Raw genomic sequence first — 23,109 nt, forward strand, 5'->3', positions numbered from 1 at the left:
TTCCACAGAGGGGGGGTTGGAGGAAAACAAAGCACCAACGCAGGCAGAGCCCAGCCTGGAGGCACAGCCCTGGGGTGCTCCGAGCCCTTCCAGTGCCGCAGAGCAGAGGATGCTCCATAGGGCCATGGGTGCAGCCCCGCAGGGCAGCCGCACAGCACACAGAGCTGCAGGATGGGGCTGTGCAGTCCTTTAGCTCAGCCCGACCCCCCTTCAAACCGTCCCTCTGCTGCAGTCGTAAAAAGCATTTCTCCCCTTTCCTCCTTGGGTAATGAGCGCACAGATCAATCCCAGCTCCTCAATCCGGGCTCGCACCAAGGAGCCACGCAGGGCAGCCACCATCAGCCTGGGTTCTTCCCTTGGGTTTTGCACAGTAAAAGGCCAAAAAAGCTCAGAAGCACCGACCTGAGGGGGAGAGGCCATTTCCCACCACAGCTCCTCTCTGCCCCACTGCATCTCCCTGCTGGCCGCAGCGGTGCCCACATCCTCACCCTCACCCTCCTCAGTCCTCCACTGGGTTACAATAGGGGGAAGGGGGGGGAACAACAATTAAAAAAAATAATCCATAAAAAACGTAGTATCAAAATCCTCTTCCGTGTGCTACAATACAGGGTGAGCGCTTCTGCTACACAAATACTTTTATTTCCCGTTTTCTTGTCCTTTTTTAACCCCTTTAGTACAAAACGCTGCACCGCAGGCCTGTGCAGGGATATGGGGGGTTGCTCCATTGGGACCTACAGCCCAGCAGACACGGGCCCATACAGCCACAGGACCCTACCCAAGCCCCGTCCCCCCACCACACACAAACCCTACTTGTTAGTCAGCTTTGCTTTAAAAAAACTGTATTTTAAAGGTTATCAATTCTAATTCTTTACTTTCATTTGAATACAAAACACATTAAGTTGCTATTATCTTTCGTGGCTCCCTGAGCTGAATTTTACTATGCTTTCTTTGAAATCACTCCTCGTTGCTTTATGTCCGAAGACCAAGAAGGGTTCGAGCGGATGATTCCCGGATCGTGGGCTTCCCCTTTTCTCTTCAAACATACGAGCACAACAAAAAAAAATCCATATAAAAAAAGGTGATTGTGTCGCCGACGTCCGGCAGCAGCCGGGGATCCGACAGAGCTCAGCACAGCCCCGACAGCGTCCGCACACACAACAGCCACCAACGCACGGGGACGACGGGAGGGACGACTTCACCAAGAGGACGCTTTGCTCAGTCCAGGTTGCATCCCAAATAGATGCATTGGGAGAGGGGGGGGGGGGACGGGGGGGGAGCGGGGAGGGGGGAAAAATAATAAGAAAAATTGCCACCACCAAAACCATCAGTGGAATACAATTACAGCAGACGAAAATACACACCTAGTGTACCGGGAGGGTCCCCCACCCTTCCCATGCTATGTACTAGTCCGGTATTTACATTTTTCACAAGTCTTAATGTGGGATGCACCAAAAGGAAAAAAAAAAAAGAAGTCACGGTAAAAAAAGAAGTCCTTTAGAGTGCCACCAAAGCGCAGACGGAGAGAACCGGGAGACCAAAAAAAAAAAAGACCAAAAAAATGGGGAAAAAAAAAAAACCAACAGCCCCAAACCCTAAAACCAAACCAAGAATTCGTTCAGGGCTCCGACGTGTGTGTGTGTGCCATGTCTGCAGACCTCCAGGTACATCCGTGTGGGTGCCGGGCGGGCACGGAGGTGCAGCTCCAGCGAGAGATCCCAGCCCAGTGCTGCCCCGAGCGCCGCTCCAGCGCCGAGCCTGCGGCACCGCCACTGCGTCCCCTCAGTAGATGACCTCGTAGACTGTGGCCTTCTTGTCCCCAGAGCCCGTGACGATGTATTTGTCATCCGCTGAAATGTCGCAGCTTAAGACCGACGAGGATTCCTTGGACTGAGGGCGGAGGAAGGGGGAGAAAAGATGGAAACGGGGAGGGAAAACAGATAGGAAATGGATCAGTGTGGTTTCTTGGTGGTGCTGTAAGAAGCAGGCGGCCCCCGTGCCCCCAGCAAAGCAGCCCCTACCTGGAAGATGCTTGCCCCGTAGGGCGTCCTCCATGCGTTGAGCAGGTTGTCCTTCCCCGTGCTCACGAACCATTTACCTGCAGACATGGGAACGGCATCAGCACCCAACGCAGCGAGCAGAGCCGGGTGGCCGTACAGCTCTCTGCCCTGAGCTCACACTGCACGGTCCGGGCACTTTGGACAACGGGAGCCATTGGAAAAGCAGGAGGTTTTCTGGAGGCGCCCACCCCACTGCACACCCCTCACCCCACGTGGTTCCCATGGGCAGGCAGTGCAGCACCGCTGCACAGCAGTCACACCGGGGCACTGCCAACACTCACCGCAGTAGGCGAACTTGAGGGACAGGACGCAGCTCTCGTGCAGGTGCAGCTGGTACTTGTCCGGCTTGGTGTGGTGCAGCACTTCCACGTTGCTGCTCTCCATGCCCACCGCTAGCCACTCTCCCGTGGGGCAGTACCCCAGCGAGAAGATCTGGGGGCACAGAACAGGTTGGCACCTGCAAGCACGCACGGCCCTGCAGCATCCCAAGCCCTGACAGCAGGATTTAACATCGGGAGAACCCAGCTGGGCAGGGGAGAGGAGGTGAGCATTCACTGTTAGCTCTTCCTTCACCTTGGTGCAATTGAACACAGCGTTGTACTTGTGCACGGACTCGAGCACAAACCCAAAGCCTGCATCCCTCTGCTTGGTTTTAATGAGGCAGCTGTGCCCACAGAGCTGACAGCAAGGCCAGCGAGTCTGAGAAGCAGCAGCCTGGCAGGGACATGGCTCTGTCCTCCTAAACATCCCCCTGCCATTTCTGATACTGAAACGTGGGGAGCCAGGGGAAGACAGCACAGCTGGCACATCCAGAATAGGAAACCTCAGGGAAGACAGCAAGGCTGACTGAGCTCCAAGTCGCGGCTGCTATGGGCTGGAAACCACAAGGACATCCAGCTTCGCAGTGCCACGTGGTATCCTATGCAAGCATTGCTTTCTTAATAGCAGCCCAATCGTGCACCATATGGAAAGCAACAAAAGCGGGGCTAAATCCAGAACCAGAGAGCCCTACTGCCTCAAACACTCCTGCACTGCACCCAGGGCACCTAGAGCACGCACACACACAGCCAGGCAGGGGCGTGCAGGGAACCTGCCAGGCAAGAAGAGCTCCATCACCACACTGAGCTCTTGCAATCCGGCCCACCGATGGACAACCCCTCCACAAGGGCTGCATGAGGCCAGGACCTTCCCCGGGGTCCCGTGCCCACCTGGGAGGTGAAGTCGTGCTGCTGCAGCTGCCGCCCTTCCCGCAGGTCCCAGGAGCGCACCGTGTTGTCCAGCCCCCCCGTCCACAGCTTCGTACCATCGTGTGAGATGTCTATGCAGCTGGCACCGTCTGTGTGGCCTTGGAATTGCCTTAGAAGAGAAAAAATAGAATAATAATTCATATCTAGAATGGCAAAATGCACGGCATACCCCACGCAGGTAGCACCAAGGGCGGATGCTGCAAACACCCTGCGCTTGGCCTTCGTTTGCTCATGGTTCTGCTCCTCTGCAGCATCCCCACGTGCACCAACACTCAGGTGGCACCTCTGAGGCGCTCCCCACACCAAGCATGCTGGGAACCCCCCGCTCACCTGACCAGGGTCTGGTTGTGCAGGTCCCACACGGCGATGTTGCCGTCGCTGCAGCAGGAGAAGCAGACTTTGGCGTCGGGGCTGATGGCCAACGCGTAGCAGGCGGGCGCCGAGGAGGTGAGCTCAGCCTTGATGCGGGGCGTGGGGGAGGCCAGGTCCCAGATGGTGAGCGTGCTGGCCTCCCCCCCAACGATCAGCGTGCGGCCGTCGGGGAGCAGCTTGCAGGAGCGGATGTAGTTATCCCTGTTCTGCAGGAGGAAGAGAGGCGACGATGCTGTTAATGCAAGGGGGGCAGGTGGGGAAAGCACGGGGATGGCTTGCATCAAACACAGGACCGGGGAGGAGCCTGGGGTTAGTCAGCCTAGAGAAGACTCAAGGCAGAGCTTATTGCTCCCTACAACAGGAGCTGCAGCGAGGCAGGTTGGTCTCTTCTCCCAAGCCATAGGACAAGAGGACGTATCCTCAAGTTGCACCAGGGGAGGTTTAGTTTGGATGTTAGGAGGAATTTCTTCACAACAATGGTCACAAAGGCTTGGAACAGGCTGCACAGAGAGGCAGCTGAGTCCCCATCCTTGGAGGCATTTTAACGGCACACAGATGTTGCACATAAGGGCATGGTTTAGTGGTAGACCGGGTAGAGGTGGGACAGCGGTTGGACATGATAACATTATGGCTTTTCCAGCCTAGACAGCCCTACAAGGGCTCTAGGAAGGTTGCTACAACAGCTCTACAGAGGTTCTCAATCACCCCTGGGGACCAGCAGTGACACTACAGCTCCCACGCATTGCAGGTCCCCCCACCCCGCGCCTTACCAGGCAGTCCAGCTGAGAGATGGGGCTCTTGCTGCCAGGCTGGCTGATGTCCCAGATCTTCACACAGCCTTTTCCACCTGTGTACACGTGCCGGGTGGGGTTGCTGATGGTGACGGCGCACACCACCTCACCGTGGCTCAGCGTGTTGATCTGCCGCGCGTGCCGGGGGATGCCGGGGCCAGCCAGGGCGTCGTGGGGAAAGGGGACCGGCTGCATCTGCCCATCAGCACTGACGTGAAACGAGTAAGCTCTGTCGAGGTGGGGGGAGAACAGAGGTGAGCTCCTAAAACAGCCCTGCTGCAAATGGCCAACCCCATGTGGTGTGGGCAGTCCCCTCCCAGGCGAAACCCCACAGAAAACCAAGCGGTGCTTACGGCTTCCCTCCAGGGATGGATGCCAGGCTGGTGGGCAGGCCAGGGGCCCGCATGGGTGGGTGTGGGTCAAAGCCAACCTGTTGAAAGACGTGTGGATGAGATAGGCATGGTGACCATCAGCATCCCATCCACGAGCCCCGCAGCCCCACAACCCCCATTCGCCCTCAATATTGCTGCTTGATAGCCTAAAGCTATCCCTCCCCATACACACACCAGAAGGGGGTTGGATTTGGAAATGAAACAGCATTTTGGGTCTGCAAGGGTAAGCACAGGAGTTGCTCACCCTCCCCACATCACTCCCATGTCCCTGGGAAAGGCAGCCCGTGCCCCAGTGTAACTAAAATCCCAATCTCTGTGTTAATTGCAAGTAGTTTAATTCCGATTTTGACCGTGTTTTATCTTTAAGTATACAAATAAGAACTTATCAGTATCAGTACTCAGGGGAAGGTGGCCATGCAGGGAGTTATTCTCATGGGCAGAGCACAGGATATCCATCAACACCGTGGGGCACACAGCATCCCAACAGCGTGCACCCCAACTTTGGCATCCCGCAACACGAACCAACCCAAACCATGGGGTGAGGAGCCCATTTCAACCCCAACACCAGGCAGCCCACCCCCACCGTGAGCGAGAAAAGGAGCTAAAAGTGCTACGTACAGCTCCAAAGCTCACCATTGGCGACCGGCCATAGGCAGCAGCGGCGGCGGCGGCAGCACTCATCTGCGGGGGGATGTTGTGCAGGCCAGCATAGGCACCAGGGCTGGTCAGAGAGCCGTTCATCTCGTGGTGCCCCATCATGGCAAACGGGGCTGCGTAGGAACCCGCGATGGAGATGGGTGTCCGCAGGGCTGAGGCTGTGGGAGGGTCAGGGATGCGGTCAGGGAAGTGGGGTGATGGGGGTGCCACCCTGCTCACCTTATCCCCAACACCCTAAGCAGGGTGAGGTCCCCGGTACCCGCAGGGATGCTGTGGTACCCACCCAGTGGGTCCATGCCGCTTGGCTTGCCGGGCATCGGCCTCAGCCCCGGGGTGCTGCTCGTCCCTGGGGTTGGGGCATCGTTCCTCGGTGTGGGAGTGTTGGACTTGAGTCCGGGCGTTGATGATTTGTCGTTCTGGATGCAGAAAAAAACCAAAAAAATAAAATGTAAAGAGTGAAGTCCAGCTGCCAGGAGGGTTTTGGAGAGCCCTGTGGCAGGGCACAGCATGGCACATACGTGGCCCAAGTCTTTAGTCTTGGAGGAGGGAGTGCTGCTGGAGGAGGCGACCGAGGCCGGGCTGTTGGGTGCATCCCCCTTCTTCAGCCCACGGGCTTTGTCCAGGCCATTCTCTGGTGGGGAGTGGGCCGGGCTGACCCGGGGGGTGGCGGGGTCCTGTAAGGCAGGAGAAATCACTCGTACCCCAGCACCACCCGTGGGCCTCCAAGAGCAGTGAAACCAAAACGCCCCTTGGCTCACCTCGTTGGAGACATCAACGACGAGGTCATCGCTTTTGTCACCATCGCTGTCCTGAAAGACAGCGTGAAGTTACAGCCCTACAGAGCTGCAAGCCCCGGGGCTGCCCCCACGGAGCTGAACCCCCTACAGCACCTGAATCCCCTACAGCACCCCCAGGGCACAGTGACAGCCTCGGCAAGATTCTGCCCAAACCCAGCCTGCCCCCACCCACGGCACTCCTGTGCTGCACTATGCAGGCACATCCCCAGGCAGCTCCCAGCCCTGGGCCCTGAGGAACCCCCCCATAGCTCACATATCGGCTCATGCTGTCCTTCTCCTCTGCTTTCCGCTTTTTGGAGTCAATGCTGTAGTCTGTGGAGCTCCGGTGCTTCTCGCTGGCTCTCAGGCTTTCCGAGGGCGAAACGGAGTTATTCTGCAATAACAGCAAACACAACTGAGTTGCACTCATGAGGGAATGAGACTTAATGAGCAGCAGCTCCAAGGGCACAGCCAGCAGCTTTCTGCCCAGCACTGAGTCTTCAAAGCATCCTCTCAGGCTGCAAAACCCCAACAGAGGGGCAGGATCTGTGGCCCAAACCACACATCCTCACGGAACATCACCTCAAGATGGGCTACTTATGGGCACCTGAGCTTTGCCACCAGAGCAGAGAAAGGGGAGGAGCTGTTTGTTGTTGGAAAGAGAAAATCCTGCTAGGAAGCAGCAGGAAATAGAGCAGCTCCCAGGCAGCTGCTGCAACCCATGAAGGCTGCTGGTAAATACGGACGTGCCATTTAACCAACGTGGATGCACCATCCACCCATTGAACCAATGCAGACACACCGTCCACGCAAGCAACACGGATGCACCCAACACCAGGCTGCAGCCCAATGGGGCTCTGCACGAGGAGCCCTGCCCCAGGGAGCCTGCAGTCCTTGCAGAGCCACGACCTCCATCCCCAGCTTTTATTAGGGGAGCAAAGGGCAGAGCTGCCAGGAGCTGCTTTATCTCAGCCTCGGTTAAGCCAAGCTCCGCCAAACCAAAGGGCATTCAAAACCATTTGGAAAGGCACACATCAATAGCATTTTTCCTGCAGCCAAGCACAGCGGGCAGGGCTTTGTGCACCCACTGGGACACATCAGACGCGCTGGCTTCCCCAGAACAGCCCCGACGTGGGCATGGAGCACAAATGGCAGCTGAGGGCTGCGGGAAGCCGGGCCCCGTGCTGCAATGAGCTGCTCACAGCCACAGGGGCCATCGCCATCATCGCATCTCATCACGGAGCCGCAGCCCCCGCTAAGCAGCCGCCTCCCTGAGCCCCTCAGCCCGCCTTTCTTCCCCGGCTGAAAGGGAGAACTAAAGCAGTTCATGTTTCTCCTCGGTACCCAATAAGCAGCTTTGGATAACACCGGGGTCTTTCTTCTCAGGCAGTCATGCTGAAAAAACCTCGCAGCTACCAGAGAATCATGTCAAGCATTTAGAGGCATCGATCCATTCAGCCTGCTGCTGGCGCGCCGCCAAGGAACTAAATATTTTTTATTGCTCAGGCAAGGCTAGGAAAATATGAATGACTAACGCTGATTATCGCGCGCATTAAACCTCCGTGGGGAATACCCCGCCTTTCACTTTATAGATTGGAAATGCTCCCATCCTTCACAGCCCCCTCCCCACGTGGGCAGGTTAATGATGCCCGATTCCCCTCTCCCCATTCAATAGCGCTTTTCTTCCCCCCGCCTTCTCAAAGCCTCCCCCCCAGCACGGTGGATGGGGTGGGGGATACGGGCTGCATCCCCTCCCCCCCCCACTGCAATGGAGGCAGAGCCGTGCTGGGGGCAGAGGGAGAAGATAAATTAAAGAATCCAATCAGCGCTGGAGGTGATGGCTGCCCTCGACCGTGGTTATTTAGCTGGTTAGTTAACTGCTTGACCTTCTGAGTCCTACTTAACGCGGCGTAATAGCCCCAACCAGCCCGGCAGATTAGATGACCCAAGATAATAGAAGAGTGATCAGGAATAAAATAGCTTTCCTAATCGCCGACGGATCTTTTTACCCGCGCTGACTCTGCTGCGCCCATTCACGGCGCTCACTCAGTCGAGACCTGACCTCGGAGCCGAGCAGTGGGGGAGGTCTGACCCCACACATCTGGCACTGGGGGGGACATCCCGGCACAGCCAGTGGGGGAATCTGGCTTGTTTCTCTCCCTTTTTTCCCTACGGTCAGCCCCAAAGGTACCCCTGGAGCCTCACACCGGGGGCACCCTTGTTCAAAGAAGGGCTGAAACAGAACCGCGCACAGAAGCGGAGGTATTGGGGTGGGGAGGAGGTGCTGCACTCACCGCGCTCGAGTCCCGCTCTGTTGGCGGCGGTTGGGGTCAGAGGGCGCAGCCAAAGCAAAGGGAAGAGAGAAAAATCACAGTTAGAACGGCTGCTGGAGCGGGGAACAGACACGGAGCCCCCGCCGCAGCCCGCTGCCCGCACCCAGAACACAGCCGGGCTCTCCAGCATTGCTTCCACCCCGTCTCCCCTCCTCACCTGCTGCCTCCCCCCCTTCTCTTGCAGAACAAACAGCACAGGGAGGAGATCCACCTGGGGACGGCACCGAGCCGAGGGCTCCACGCTCAGTCCCCAACACAGGAGGGGTCGTCCCCACCCCATGGCTGCCAGATGCATTTGGCCATTGATACCCAGTATCCATGGGGACTACTCAGTTATTTAGATCCACGCAGTGACATGCGTGCCACTGGATAATTGCTATTGGTATTTTTTTCCTCCTTCTGCAGGGAGAACAGCCCCAGCACACCCGCTGCTGCAGGGGGACCACCGGGCAAACAGGGCCTTCGTGGGAAGAGCCCGTATCTCCTTGTGCTAACACACGGGTGGCTCTGAATAGAAACGCTGAACCCACGCAGCATTTTTCCCTTCCCAAAAGGCCTGCTTATCACTCATAACAAGAGAAAACAAGCATCCGCAGAGCGCTGCCTGGGGTGACCCCAGCCCTGGGAGCAGGCAAGGCAAAGCTCTCACCTCTGTGGTCCAGGTCATGGTGGTTCTTCTCATCCTTGACGGCCAGGTGTGCCTGGCTGCCCAACGCACCGAGCGCCAGCAGCCCCGAACTGCTGCCGGTGACGGGTGGGATGCCGGGGGGCTGCAGGCCGGAGGGGTGCGGAGGCAGCTGGACCGGGGGCCCATGGGCGGCGTGGGAGAGGTGCTGCGCCTGGAGCTGCTGCTGCTGCAATGAGACCAGCGGTGAGCGGGGAGAGGGCACGGCCTCGGAGATAGCAGGGCTGCATCTCGAGGTGTGCTCACACTCCGCTCGGCCGGCTGCAGGGAGAATTGGGTTAGCAGGAAGGACTGGGAGGGGGAAGGGAACGACCCCATGTGCTCGGCACACGCATGTCCAATATGGGAGTCATCCTTAATTCGAGGCAACCTGCATCATTGCTGCAGATTTGCACTGTTTGGCTTTTCAGTGGAAATAAGCATCAGTGTAAACACTGCCCACGATGCAGAAAACGGCTCTGCACTGAGCACCCAGCAGCTGCTGATGCTGCAGGTGACCCCTTCCCCCCCTCCCCCCCCACCAGGCATCCTGGAGCCATGGGTACAGCCCTGTCCTCCGCAGCTGGAGGTGGGTATGGCGTGGGGAAAGGAAGGGAAACAAGGAAGAGCATCCCTCACACTGCCAAGAAAACAAACTGAAATGGAGTTAGTGGTTTACGGGTAGCAGGCTGCCCTCGGTGCTTTGGTTTCCAGGAGCTGAAAGCAGGAGACAGCCCTTATCCCACTGCCAGGGCTGTGCTGCCCTGTGATGCCCGGGGAGCACAGGGCTCCCAGCAACACATTGCAGCGCAGCCTGGTGCAAACCACAGCAAGAAACCAAAAATACCCCACATGCACGGTTCTTAAGGAGAAGGCTGTGTTTACATCAAGGGTATTTCCAGCAACCTGGCGCTGCTGGGGGATGTGCTGCTGTGTGCTCTGCAGCGCTGGGTGAGCCCAGTGCAGCCCCATGGGGCAGCACACAGCTCATAAAATGCAACAGGGAAACGCAAAGAATGGGGATCAGCCCACGGGTGCCAAGAAAGGCCCACAAGGAGACTTCTGCACCTGCTGTGCCACCTCTGTGCAGGGGAAAGGGGCTTCTGGAGGGTGCACAGAGCAGGTGAGCTGCAGGGTGGTGCACACCCAGCTCCTTGCATGCTGCAAATGCCCAGGTCCTGCTGCAGCACTGCACGGGGCACAGCTCTCTGGAAAGCCCCCTGCACCGAGACAACTTCTCTCAGGTCCCACCCAGCTCCTGGCTTCAGAAGCAGCTCCATGAGGCAGCGGGGAGGGGCACTGATGAGGATGGAGCAGGGTGTGACCCACCCCTGCCCACCTCCTGCACCCTCGTGGGAGGCACCGGGGAGATCCACCCAGGACGTGACCCGGAGTCAGACGGGAAAGCGAGCAGTTGCAGTTTCAGGGGGAGGAGATGCATGATCTGCAAACACAGCTCCTTCCGGGCAGTGCAAAGGTCTCAGCTGCGGCAGAAGCCAGATCCAGAAGGCAATTAGACATCCACTGCACTGGTAGAGAAAAAGCATAAATCACTTGGTCCTCTCCAACGCAGCTCTTTATTTTTTTGGCTTCTGCTGCACGGCACTGCTCCATCCGTGGTGCAGAGGGGGGAGCATCCTCAGGACCCAATGCCCAGAGCCATCCCCAGTGCTCCCAATGCTGCCAGATGGTGCCAACATCCCAGGATGGATCCTCCTCATCTCAGGGCAGGAGGAACAGGGCTGAGTCTCCCCGCTGAAATCAAAGAGCTCTCTCCAATCCCAACCTCAAGGCCTTTCCATCCATTTCAGCAAGGCTGAGGCCACGGTACTTGAGCGTTCCCTTGGAGAGCAGCCCTGGTGGCTTTCCAGCCCTGAGATCCAACACTTCCTCCTCAGTGGGCACAAGCAGGGACAAGGTGCCCAAATCCAGGGAGCAGCAGCAGCATCCCAATGGGACAACAGGCAGATTCCATGCAGTATCAGGGCTTGCAGCCCTGCTACAGCCAAGCCCAGGTGGGGCACAGCAAGGACAGCTCAGCCCTCTGAGCCTCTCCCTCCAACAGAGCAGAAAAACTCTGGTTCTTCCTTTTTATTTAAGCTGGTGGCAAACACATCCATCCTGCGGTACGCTGAGCTGCGTGAGACTGGCAAAGGTGTGGAAACGAGCACCAAGGCACGACGTCCTGTGATGGATCCAAAGAACACAGATAGGGCACTTTCCTCCCCTGCAGAGGCAGGAGCAGCACGGAGCTGGCGGCTCAGTTCCCTCCTGGAGGACGCAGGGTGGTGGAAATCCTACACAGCAGAGCAGTGAGATGCAGCAGGCCTCGGCGAAGCTCCTCGGTTGAGAAGTGCCATCCCTCTCCAGCTTCATCTCATCCCGAGAAAAGGTGGTTTTCAAACCCCACATCAATGGGAACTTCCCAACAGCCCCACAGGCACAGCAGGAGCTCCATCACCAAAAGCCATCCCCACGGCTGCAGCCCCATAGCCGGAGCTGCACTGCACAGCAGTGCCTGGAGCCAGGGGTGGAGGGCTGCAAGCCCTGGCTCTGCTTGACAAAGCACCACAGGGACTGCAGGGATGCAGGGCAGATCCAGACCAGCACCCCGCACTGGGGCGTTCCGCCTGCAGCCAGCACTCAACGTCGCATTTAAATCCTGAGGCGCCGCCCTGCAGCAAAGTGCTGCAACGGTGCTGCAAACCCAGCGCAGGTAGACGGCGAAATTCTGCTCCCAGAGCATCTGAGGATCAGATCCCAGCCCGCACCAGGAGCCACGATGGATGCACGGCGTGGAGACGTTTGCGTTTCCCTCCCAGGGTCTCTCGGTGTGCACCAGGCAAATATGGGCGAGATACGAAGAGGTTACGGCTGATGAGAAAGGCTGGCAAGGAGTATCTCATACGTAGAGTGCTTTTAATTGGATTATGTACATCATGCTTCATGCCTTTGTTAACCGATTTAATGGTTCACCACTTAAGTTCACCACTTGCGTTAAATTTAGTAAAGTAGTCTAATCATTTCCAGAGCTATAACCAAATCAAGGGCTCAATTTCACAGAAGCCTGAAGCAGAGGAACTGTGAGACAATGGCCTAGATGCATAAAATTAACAGCTCTTGACCTCAAAAGGGGCAAAAAATAAAAGGGTTGAACGACTTGGTGCATTCTTTTGCATGCGTCCATTTGGTTTCTGGCACCTGCACCAAGGCACTGGTGCAGCTTAGCAGCACGCCTGCAGCATCCCCAGCACTGGGCTCCCCATAGCCCTGCCTGGGCATTCACATCACCAGGAGCACGATTACACCAGCAGGACCCAACTGTGTGGGATAGGATGCCCATGCCCACCAGAACAGGACGGGATGCCCATTGGGACGCCCATGGCAATGCCCAATCCCATGGGCTGGGATGCCCGCTGCTGGGATGCTCTGGGCATGCAGAGCCACGCTCAGCTGCGACGCTCTCCTCGCTGCCCCCAATTCCTGCCTTGTGCAGCTTTGTCAGGCAAAACGATTACATGGCTGGCTGCTTAACAACGGGGTGACACTCGTGTTAGCGCTGATCCAAGGAAGCAATTACCTTGAAAATGGGGGTCACGAGCCCCGCTCATTTACCTTAATTGAATTCCAATATCTGCCTCTAGCTGCCTTGACTCCACGCTACAGCTTCGAGCAGTGAACCAAAGCAGAGCCTCCCACCCAAAGCCACTCAGAGCACCCATTAAAATGGGATAATGCCTACAGAGCCCCCAGGTCCTGCAGGATGCGCAGAGCTGTGCTCCCACTGCAGCAGCAAGGAGCCAGGTTCTGCCTCCACAGCCACGCAACAGCGCGGGCTAAATGCAAACAGGGTGAAGAAGTCTCCTTGTGCAGGGAGAAAGAAGTGCAAATCATTGCTGCAAAAGAAATATCAGTGATTTTGAAAACAGACACCCAATGCCACCCAAAGAGCTCCCAAGGCGGGATGCCCATCAGGGATCTGCTGGCCCAGTGAGGAGATCCAGCATGGGGAGAGCTTCCTGCAGGGCTGAGGACGCCACTACATCACTTATAGAGATATCCAAAGCCATTAGTCTTAAAACCCCTCGAGATCCACGTAACGCCCAAGTGGGTAAAGGTCAATGCATGGAACAGCTCTGCCACGCGTGCACCACATTTCACATCAACAGTACAGCAGAGGCAAACCTGGGCTGGGGGGCTGCGGGGAGTGGGGACCCGGCACAGTCCCAGCCTGGGGATGTGGGTGTTTGGTGCTGGGGGCTCCTGGTGCTGCACCAGTGCTGGGGCTAATTGGGGAGCAGCGCCACCGCACCGCTCAGTGCCGGATCGGGGATTTGGGGACGGTCGGATTCGGGGCGCTGCCCCTCCCTGATGCCGCCCGAGCGCAGGGTTGCCTCTGGTTATGGTAAATGATAGGAATAAAAGGGGTATACACACGGTGAGAGGCAGATTGGGAAGTCCACGTACCCCGATGATAGCATTCAACTCCGTCATTGTCACTTGCTTGGCACGTTCAACAGCCTGTGCAACTTGCTGTTGGTGCTGCGGGGACAGAGCAGGCGTGTGGGTCAGGGCATGCGGGCACCGAGCCGGGACCCCCCCCCCAAACCCCATCCCCCCCCATGGGTTTTGCTCACAGGAAATGAGCCTGGGGACACCTTACCTCTTGTGACAGAAAAGGCATAATCTGTGCTAAAATGGTATTCAGCCTTTTAGCAATTTCTGTCTGAAAAAAGGGAAGAAGAAAAAGCAACGGTTAGCAGAAAGCAGCCTCCTGCAATAAGCAGCCATGTGCACCCTCCCATAACCCCATCTACACCAAGGGAAACTGCACCTCCCAAAAGAGGCAGCGAAAGCACACCACGTGCACAGGGCAGGGGCTGCTCTTTCACTTTTTGGTGCTTTGGGTCCCTTCCTATCATGGGACCAAGCGTGCCCTGCAGCCCCACACCAGCCCGAGTTTGGCAATGAGGACGACGAAGCTCAGAATGGACCGGCAGCGTGCAGATGCTGTGCTGGGTGCTTGCAAAGCTCCGTCCCCAGCACCGCTCTGCAAGGGACTGCTGCACGAGAAACCACACAAAGCACCATGCACCGAGTGCCTGGCCAGCACTGAGCCCCAGCCAGAGCCACGTGGAGCCTCTGGTTTGCTCTGATCTCATCAGGATCTTTCCCCAGCCCAGACCGAAGCCAGAGAGTTGCTTTTGCCCTCCTTACATCACCCTCCAGAAATTTAACCCGTAACCATTTACACCTGTCAGCCTGACCACACTATTTAGGAGTTTAATAATAACAGCCCGTGCTGTCAAACTGTGGTTTCTGCAACGTCTCCATTAACCCAGAATAACATTTTCCTCTGGTGAAAACCCAGGCGCAGGCTTGGGGCGAGCCAGCACCGCGTGCTTCAGCCCCAGGGATGCTCCTCCTGCAGGGTCGGGGTGCCCAGACCACGGCTGATACCCTACAGAGAGCATCTCCAGGCAGAGCCCTGTGGGGGGCAGCTCCCCCAGACCCATGGCAGTCCCCCTATCCCAGCCCTGCTGCCGCTGTTACGACATCCTCTACTCCGAGCCAAGCAATTCCTGAGCAGCTGTAAGGATTCAGCCCACGGCAGCAGGCAGGAGCACCATCACACGGCTGCAAATCCCTCCCATCAGCAGCAGCAGGGGCACATCTCTCCCACTGCACTGCCTCCTCCTTTAGATTTCAGAGGGGAAAACCCAGTTTTGCATTTTGGGAGGGAGGAAAAGTAGCCAACCCAATAGCTTAATGTTGCTTTGAGGAACCAGGCAGACGCAGGGGGATGACCAGTGCAGCACAGACAGCCCCAGGCCCCCACAGGCAGCACCCAGGCAGCGCCTGTTTGGGCTTCAAAGCAGTCAGTATTTCTGGCCACCGGCTTTGCAGAAAGCATCTCTGCTCGGGTTTCACCTGCTGCTTTTCTTAGCCCTTGAGGAGGACAGGGGAATTTGCTGGCGCTCTGCTTCGAGGCAGAGGCATCTCCGAGCTGTTCCATTTGCTCCAGGTGCATTAGCTGCAGCCGGGGCCATAATGGACCTGAATGCACAGACACAGTGTGCACTGCACTTCGGATGCTCCCAGCACAGAAGGGTTCTCCATCCATAAAGGCAACGCTGCAAAACCCCTCCGAGCCCTTCAGTGCACCAGAGCCCCACCGGTGCCTGCGCTGCCCGCTGCTCTGCCGTAGGGACACCTTAATGGCTGCTTTGGCATCGATACATCGATCAGATCGTATATAAACTGTGCCTCCATTAAATATTTATGCCTTCTGCCAATGCCTGGCTGGTCGGGATGCAGTGAGCACTCAGTGCTGCTCCTCCAACACCACTCCCAGGGAGCAGCTGCTGAAGGCTTCGTGCTGGTGAGCTCCAGAACAAACCCAACCTTTGGCCACGGCCGTTTGGGTGCAAATGGAAGAACCCCACACTCAGCATGATGCAGAGGTCGGGGAAGAGGTGTTGGGTGCCCTCTGAGCACCACCGACCCAACCCACCCCCACCCCAGCAGCTCTCTCTGCCCTCTTGTCCCATTTTACCCCAATTTCCAGTCAAGATTCGGAGCAAAGCTTCACCTTCTGCAAAGACACTTCCCACAAGGGATCCAAGCAGCAAGTGGGTGCTTCTGCCTAAGATACAATGCTTACAGCCACGGACTTCCCTGTTCACATGAGATCCAATAACCTCCAAACACCCGCTCCACACACGTGAAGCCCCACTTATCCCCATGAGACGTTTAATTGGTGGCAGGAATGGCAGCCCTGGATCTGGTGAGGGCTTCACCCCCAGCACTGCCCTGCACGGGGGCCCATTCACCGCCGGGCAGCTCCAGCCATGAAAATTCCCCATTCCCAGCACGGGGTTGCCATGGCGACCGCAGGCACCGCATCCTGCATCCCTGCCTCGGCGGCACCGCGGCGCGCATCGCCTGCTGCACCCGCAGGCATGGGGGGAACCGGGACCGTACCCAGGGAGGGGGCAGGGCAGGGGCACCCGGCGGGATGCTCCGGGAAGCTCAGGGATGTATGCAGGCTGGGACGCCCAAGGCAGCCCCAGGCAAGGGCGAGGAGTCGGGACCGAAATCCCGACTAATCCCCATCCCATCCCTGCCAGGGCTGTGCCTCGCTGCAGGGAGCGGGGCCGGCTGGCACAACAGAGCACACACACGGACGCCGGCTGTAAATCAAGCATCGACCCCATGCCCCGAGGGCAGAGAGCGGGCAGGCGCCGGCTGCAGGCACGGTGCTAAATAGCTGTGCCCCTCGGGCCCCCCCCCACACACCTGGGCAGGGCAGAGGGAGGTTAAATAACACCACAGGGTGCAGGGAGCCGGGCTGAGAGGAGCTGCCCAAAAGGTCCGAGTGGAAATGGGACGCCCCGAGGAGCGAGCCGCCCCCAGTGCCATCCGAGAACAGATTTTGGGGTCACGTCAGACCAAATCCCAACCACTCCCAGCCTATCGATGGAAACAGGTGGGACAACAGCGGAGCCACGAGGCTGGGCGCATGGCACTGCTCGCCCGGCCCTCCTCCCCTTGGAGAAGGCGCTGGTGTGCTCTTTAGAAGCACGATTTAGGTTTTTCACTGCCATCCCAAACCCCGGCACCACAGGACAGGTAGCACCCCGCATCCCGCTACAGCTCCCAGGCAAACAAGAACCACCCACCGATGCTCCTGGGGGATCCCAGCGTCACCCTCACCCCAAACCCACCCAGCTCCCCAGGAAGATGCCCTGCCCCACACACCGCCCCACCGAGCAGCCCCGACCCGCACAGGGCAGAAGGACGGGGCTCACCCCACCCCCCGCACAGCACCAGCAGCGTCTGTTGAAGCCGGGAGATTGTCTCCGTAAGCACATGGAAATCAGGCCCTTGAGCAGCGTGGTTCTCACTCCGGCACACAATTATGGGCACTTTCAGCTGTCTACCACTATTTCAAGTGCTCTCTCCAACCGGGCTGTCAATGGCATGTTGAAAGCTATTTGTGGCTGCTATCGTTATTAGCAAAGTGGAGAGCAGCGCTGATGAGAATTAAATTCGGGGAGGGGGAGCAGAGGGCAGAGCCCCCCCAGCACCGCGGCCCACCCTGCCAGCTCCAAACGCTGCTCCCACCGCGGGGTGCATGGGGCTCTCGGAATATTCCGTAGGAGAAAGCAAGGCTTCTGCTCTCGGGGAAGCGTGGCTCAGGGATGCTCCGAAGCACCGAGAGAGCTCAGCCACAGAACGCAGCGCTCCAACAGCCTGCCAGCGGGTCCCCTTCCCAGCACACGCTGCTCCTTAGGAAGCACTGCACCCTCTGATCTCAGCGATCCGCACAGCTCCGGAACGAGGGGTCCCTCGGGGGCATCGAGGAACCCAAACGGAGCTCTGCTGCTCAAAGAGCACCGAGCGGAGCCCCCCAGCAGCGCCGCACCGCCGTCACTTCCCGACTATTCCCCACATACGGAGTTGTTTATGGAAGTCCTATTATTTTTTTTTCCCCTTCGAAAGACCCGAAACAGAGCAGAAAGGAAAAAAAGCCGCCACCGCAGCCGGGGCGCGGACTCAGCGCTTAATATTCAGCGCCGAAGAGATAATCTGTTATATAAGCCCCCAGCCAGACAATCCCCTTTTGCTTAAAGATGAAGTATCCATCAATGTTTGTCTCGAGCAGATGTAATCACACGCAGTCAAGTCTGGAGGGCAGGACACCGCATGAATAATTCAGGCACTTCAGTCTACTTGATTGTGTGCAGATAAACACAAGTCAACCGCTAAGCGGGTCAGCCGGGGCTGGGGGCAGCGCAGCCATGGGGCTGCTGGGGGTCCCTGCAACGGGAGGGGGAGGGAGCGGGGGGTGCTCTGGTGCTGAGCCCCCACTTTGCCACTGGATTTCCCCCCCCCAGCACCGTCGGGGGGCACAGCGCACAGCGATGCTGCAGCACGGAGCGCGGCGGAGCAGCACAACCCGGCCACGCAAACCCCCCCTCTCCCCTCACCCCAATCGGCTCTCGCATGCAACCAACCCCCCGGTGCAAAACATCCGGGAAACAACGACCGCTTCCAGCGCTGCCATCGGCAGAAAAGCTCCGTGCTTCCCTGCGTTATTTCGTGCTCTATTTCAACACCTGCGTGCGCTCGCACAGGGCGAAGCCGACGCAGCCAGGAGAGAGCGAGCAGCCCAACACAGAGCGCGGCAGGGGCTGGGCACGCACCTGCCGGGATCAGCCGCGGGGAAGGCAACGTCGAATAAGGAAAAAACACCGAATAAATAAGTTAATTAACGCACGGCAACCCTGAGCCAATGCCACCTGAGCGGCGGCCGCGGCCGTTGCCCTCTGCAGCGGGGAGCACAGCCGTGCACGGCTCACCCTTCGCCAACGCTGCTCCGGTGCTGCCGCCGAGCAGAGCGCTGTGGAGCCGCACTGCTGCTGTGCCTGCACTGCTGCTGCCTGCATGGCCGCCTGCACGGCTGCCCAGCCCTGCCCTGAGCGCATCACCAGAACCGCGGCCGCCCGCCAGCGGCAGCGCCGGTAATCGGCTCTCATGGCAATAATAACTTTATTCCTTTAAGTTTTACCGTCATGTGCCCACGGCCCCGAGGCTCTTGAGCTGTAATCTTATCAAGGCAGCACACTGCGCCCCGCGCTGCTTTCCCCGTGGGGCAAACGGCACACGAGGAGAACCCAAAAACCACCAACACAGCACCAAACACCGCTCGGTTTCCTCGGCACCAGGCGATGCGCCGCCCCGGGTGCGCCCTGCAGCTCAGAGCAGGGCTGCAACCTCGGAGCAGCAGCACCGGGATGTGCACGCAGAGCCCTGGCTGCACGCATCTCCTCTGCACGAGGCCGCTTCCCTGCAACGCTCCTTGCAAAACGCAGCCTGCTTCCCAATGCACGCGGATCCCCACGCGGATGCCATCGCCCCAATGCAACCTCGCACTGCTGCCGACCCACTGCTGCCATCGGGGCCCGTTCTGTCCCCTCCAAGCAGCCCAACGATATCCTCCCCCCCCCCAACGCTCACCTGTTTGTGCATCTCGATGTTGAGCCCGTAGGACATTTCGTAGTACTGGCAGGAGGGGAAAAGAAAGGGAAAACAACAAAGGCGATGTGAATTGGGACTGCCCGCACACAGTGGCTGTTTGCACGGGGTCAGAGCGGTGTGCACCGGGGGGGGTTCGGCCCCACTAACGGGGGGTGCTTCCCTCTGCCCCCCCCCCCTCTGCTCCCAGGGAACAAAGTGGGGCCGGGGGAGGATCCGGGCGTGGGGGGAGTGCTAATTACTGCAGGGAGTGAGGTCCTGAATGGCTGCGGGGGGAGACAATTGCTGGAGGGTCCCAATTGCTCAAGGGGGAGGGGGGGGGTCCCGTATCGCTTAGCGGGGGAGGGGTGCCCGAGTTGTTGGGGATCCCAACCGTTTCGGGGGGGTCCCATTGCTAAAGAGGGGTCCCCGAATGGCTGGGGAGGCAACTGCTTAGAGGAAGGGGTCCCAATTGCTGAGGGAATGCCCCAACTGCTTGAAGTGGGGGAGTCCCCAAATCACTCTAAGACGGAGTGGGGGCGTCCCAAAATGGCTCCGAGGATGAGACGGGGGGGGGGGGGCGGGGGGTGTCCCCAACGGGTCCACAGCCGCAGCTTTGCGCTTTTCCGGCAGGAGGATCCCCTCAGAGCTCCCCCCACCTCCCCCCGCAAGAGGAAAGCACAGCCGGGGGGGGGTGCGAGGCGCACAGCACAGCGCTCCGGCCCCGGTGCCAACCCCCCCCATCCCCATCGCGTCCCCCCGGGGGGCTCCCACCGGCCCCATCCCCACTCCCACCCCCTCAGCCGTGTTTCCCCCCCACCCCCCTCACCATCACGTAATGGCGCTGCATCTCGGTCTTCTCGTTGGCCAGCTTGTCGTACTCCACTTTCAGGCTGCGAAACGCAGAGCGATGAGAGGCTGCGGGGGGGGGCGGGGGAAGGAAGGGGGGGGAAGGAGGTGGGGGGAAGGTCCAAGCCCCGATGTCCCCCCCCCGCCGTACCTGTGGTACTGCGCCTGCAGGAACTGAAACTCGTCCTTGATCCGATCGCACGATTCGGCCACGGTGAATTTGAAGCCCGGTTGGCCCGGCTGGTGGGGGGCCTGGGGGGGGCACAGCGCTCAGCGGGGGGGGCACAAAGAGGGGAGGAGTATGGGGGGAAGGGGTGGGGGGGGCTGGGACTCACCGGGTGCCGACCCTGCGGGTACATGGCCGGGGGGGGCCGGCGGCAGAACAAAGAGCGGAGGGGGGAGGGGGGTCCGGGGAGGGGGGGGGGGGAAAGAGGACGGTGCGTCGTCCCCCCCCGCCCACCCGGAAGGAGTTCGGGACGGGAGGAGCGGAGATGGGGGGAGGAAAAAAAAAAGAAAGAAAGGAATAATAATAAAGAAAAACAACAGAAACCACAGAAAGGGGGGAAAAGGAAAAGGAACAACTGAGGATAACAAAAGCAGAGGAATCGAAGGGCGGGCGGCGGAAATTCCGAGAAGTGAAAAACGAGAGAAACAAAATAAAAATTAAAAAAAAATTAAAAAAAACACCAAAAAATGAAATCCGCCCGAAAAGGAAAAAGCCGATAAAAAAATTGAAAAAAAAAAATCCCGAGAGATACAAAGAAAAAAAATTTAAAAACCCCAAATAATTAAATTAAAAAAAAAAAAACCCGAAAAATAAATGACAAAGCGAAGAGCCGCCCGCGCCCCAACTGCGCTCCCGGCGGCGCCGCTCCCAACAACGCTACGGCGCCGCGGCCGCTCCCAACAAAGCGCTGCGCGCTGCCCCGCGCCGGGGGGGGCTCCTGAGTGCGGAGCGCGGCGCGGGGGGGGCGGCCGCGTCCATGCGCTGCGGCCCCGGCGGCCGCCCCCGGCTCAGGCGCGTCCCGGAGGGGCTCCGCGGGGCATCGCGGGGCGCTGCGCGGCTCCGGTCCGTGCGGTGCTGACTGCGGTGCGGTGCGGTGCGGCGCGCGCTGCTCCCCGCGGTTCCGTACGCGGCGCTCCGCGCACTGTGCGCCCGGAGGAGCACGCGGCCCCGCGCCGCCGCCAGAGCGCTCCGCGCACCCCCCCACTCCTCCCCCCGCCCTGCCCCGAAAGCGGGCGGAGCCACGCGCGGCCCCGCCGCTCCCGTCCAATGGCCGCGCGTCGGACCCACGTGGGGCGGGAAGGGGCGCGCGGGGATTGGGCGCCCGCTCCGGCGACGTCACAATGGCGGCCTGTGTCTGGAGCGCGGGACGCGCCGCCCGTGCGCTGCGCGCCGCCGTTGCGCCCATTGGCGCGGCCCAATGAGGCGGCGCGGAGCCCCGCGTGGTTCGCGCGCCCCGTTCTGCAACGCCCCGCCACGTCCGGCGTCCGCCGTAACCCCGCGCGCTTTAACGCCTTTCCTCCTTGAACCCTTTTGGCCGCTTCCTCCCCCACCCCTCTCTGTAATGGTCGGGGCCGCGGGGGGGCACAAAATGGCTCCCGCCCCCCCCGTCCCCACGTGGGATCCAGACCCGCCCACCCCGCCGCCTCCAACCAATGAGCGCGCGGCGCCGCGCCCTCCCGCCGTCCCATTGGTTCCGAGCGGCGCGCCGTCGATCAAAGCCACGTGGGCGCAGCAGCCGGGCGGCGGCTGCGGGGGGGGGGCGAAGGGGGGGGGGGGGATGGAGGGGGGCGATTTGGGGTGGAAAAGGGCAATTTTAGGCATTTTTTTCCCTCCGCGTTAATGAGGCGCAGCGATTGAAACAACAAATGGGCAAAAAAAGGATAGAAAAATAATTACGAGCGACGATGATCACAACAGTAATATCCCCCCCCCCCCCCGGTGTGTATCGGCGGGGGGTGCCGCCCCCCATGAAGCACAGCGCGGTTTGGACGCCCCCCCATATCCCCCCCAGCAATTCGGCCCCGCGCAAATAGCGCGCAATCCCCGCGCAGGGGCCGCTCCGTGGGGGGGGGGGAGGGGGGGTTGGGGTCCACCGCCCCCATCGGCCGCGCTCCGCCTCCCCGCCGCACGGCCGAGCGCCGCTCTCCTATTGGCCCGCGCCGTGCGGGCCCCACGTGGGGACGGGGGGTGCGTGGGAAAACGCGGAGCGGAGCGCGGCGCAGAGAGCGGAGCGGGACGCGCTGAGCTGCGCCGCGCTGCGCCGCGAATGGGGCGGCCCCGACGGCAGAACGGGGCGGGTGGGGGCCGCCAGTGGGCCTTTTTAATCTCTGTTCCTCCCGCTTTAAAACGCTCTTTCAATCCTTTTCGGTTTTTTATGCTATGATTATCTAGTTTTATTTATTATTATTATTATTATTATTATTATTATCATCATCCTCATTATGATCATTATCACGATTGCCCCACTCGCCATTATCCTGACTGCAGTGTCTCCAGCAGCGCTGCCAGGCAGGGCTCTGTGTGTCAGGGCTCAGCACGCGGCCCCATAGAGCCAGAGAACGGCCTGGGTTGGAAAGGACCTCAATGCTCATCCAGTTCCAACCCCCTGCTGTGTGCGGGGTCGCCAACCAGCAGACCAGGCTGCCCAGAGCCACATCCAGCCTGGCCTTGGATGCCTGCAGGGATGGGGCATCCACAGCCTCCTTGGGCACAGGGCCCAAGGGCCCCACGCACTGCCCCAGAACCATTCACCCCCAGTTCCCACCCCCAGCACTGTGTACCCCAATCACAGAGCACCCCGTGCTCCCAGCGCCCCACGATCCCACTTCCCAGCACTGCACACCCTGAGCACCCCCGGCTCTCAGCACCCATTGCCGTCAGCACACCGAGGACCCGGCGCTGTGCACTCAATGCTCCCAGCACCCTCAGCTCCCAGCACCTCCAC

At 59.4% G+C, this 23,109-nt stretch overlaps 1 protein-coding gene across 13 annotated transcripts; it reads right to left on the reverse strand.

Moving 5' to 3' along the window:
- Window positions 1-822: 822 nt before the first annotated feature.
- TLE3 (transducin like enhancer of split 3) lies at window positions 823-21,310 on the reverse strand. 13 transcript variants are annotated; one of them, XM_025153954.3, is made up of 20 exons: window positions 20,494-21,310; window positions 20,310-20,410; window positions 20,139-20,202; window positions 19,313-19,357; window positions 13,953-14,015; window positions 13,757-13,831; window positions 9,275-9,476; window positions 8,587-8,603; window positions 6,567-6,686; window positions 6,275-6,325; window positions 6,035-6,190; window positions 5,800-5,932; window positions 5,493-5,674; window positions 4,821-4,897; window positions 4,447-4,696; window positions 3,635-3,882; window positions 3,266-3,413; window positions 2,339-2,489; window positions 2,019-2,095; window positions 823-1,887 (listed from the first exon to the last, which is right to left on the reverse strand). In XM_025153954.3, exons 1-20 carry the CDS (start codon window positions 20,515-20,517, stop codon window positions 1,780-1,782), a joined length of 2,292 nt encoding a protein of 763 aa, XP_025009722.1. In that variant the 5' UTR covers window positions 20,518-21,310; the 3' UTR covers window positions 823-1,779. The 13 variants fall into 13 exon arrangements, with proteins under 13 accessions (XP_025009722.1, XP_015147690.2, XP_015147693.2 ...); XM_015292204.4 differs by having other exon boundaries at window positions 5,478-5,674; XM_015292207.4 differs by having other exon boundaries at window positions 9,275-9,479.
- Between the last annotated feature and the right edge of the window lie 1,799 nt (window positions 21,311-23,109).

Source organism: Gallus gallus, chromosome 10, assembly GCF_016699485.2.
Source record: "Gallus gallus isolate bGalGal1 chromosome 10, bGalGal1.mat.broiler.GRCg7b, whole genome shotgun sequence".
Classification (NCBI taxonomy): domain Eukaryota; kingdom Metazoa; phylum Chordata; class Aves; order Galliformes; family Phasianidae; genus Gallus; species Gallus gallus.

Coding starts and splice junctions, on each gene's coding strand:
- TLE3 (XM_025153951.3), bottom strand. CDS start 20,517: ATGTACCCGCAGGGTCGGCACCCG. Junction 19,358..20,138: donor TGCAGCGCCATTACGTGATG/GTGAGGGGGGTG, acceptor CCCTCCTGCCAG/TACTACGAAATGTCCTACGG. Junction 2,096..2,338: donor CCTCAAGTTCGCCTACTGCG/GTGAGTGTTGGC, acceptor CCATGTCTGCAG/GTAAATGGTTCGTGAGCACG.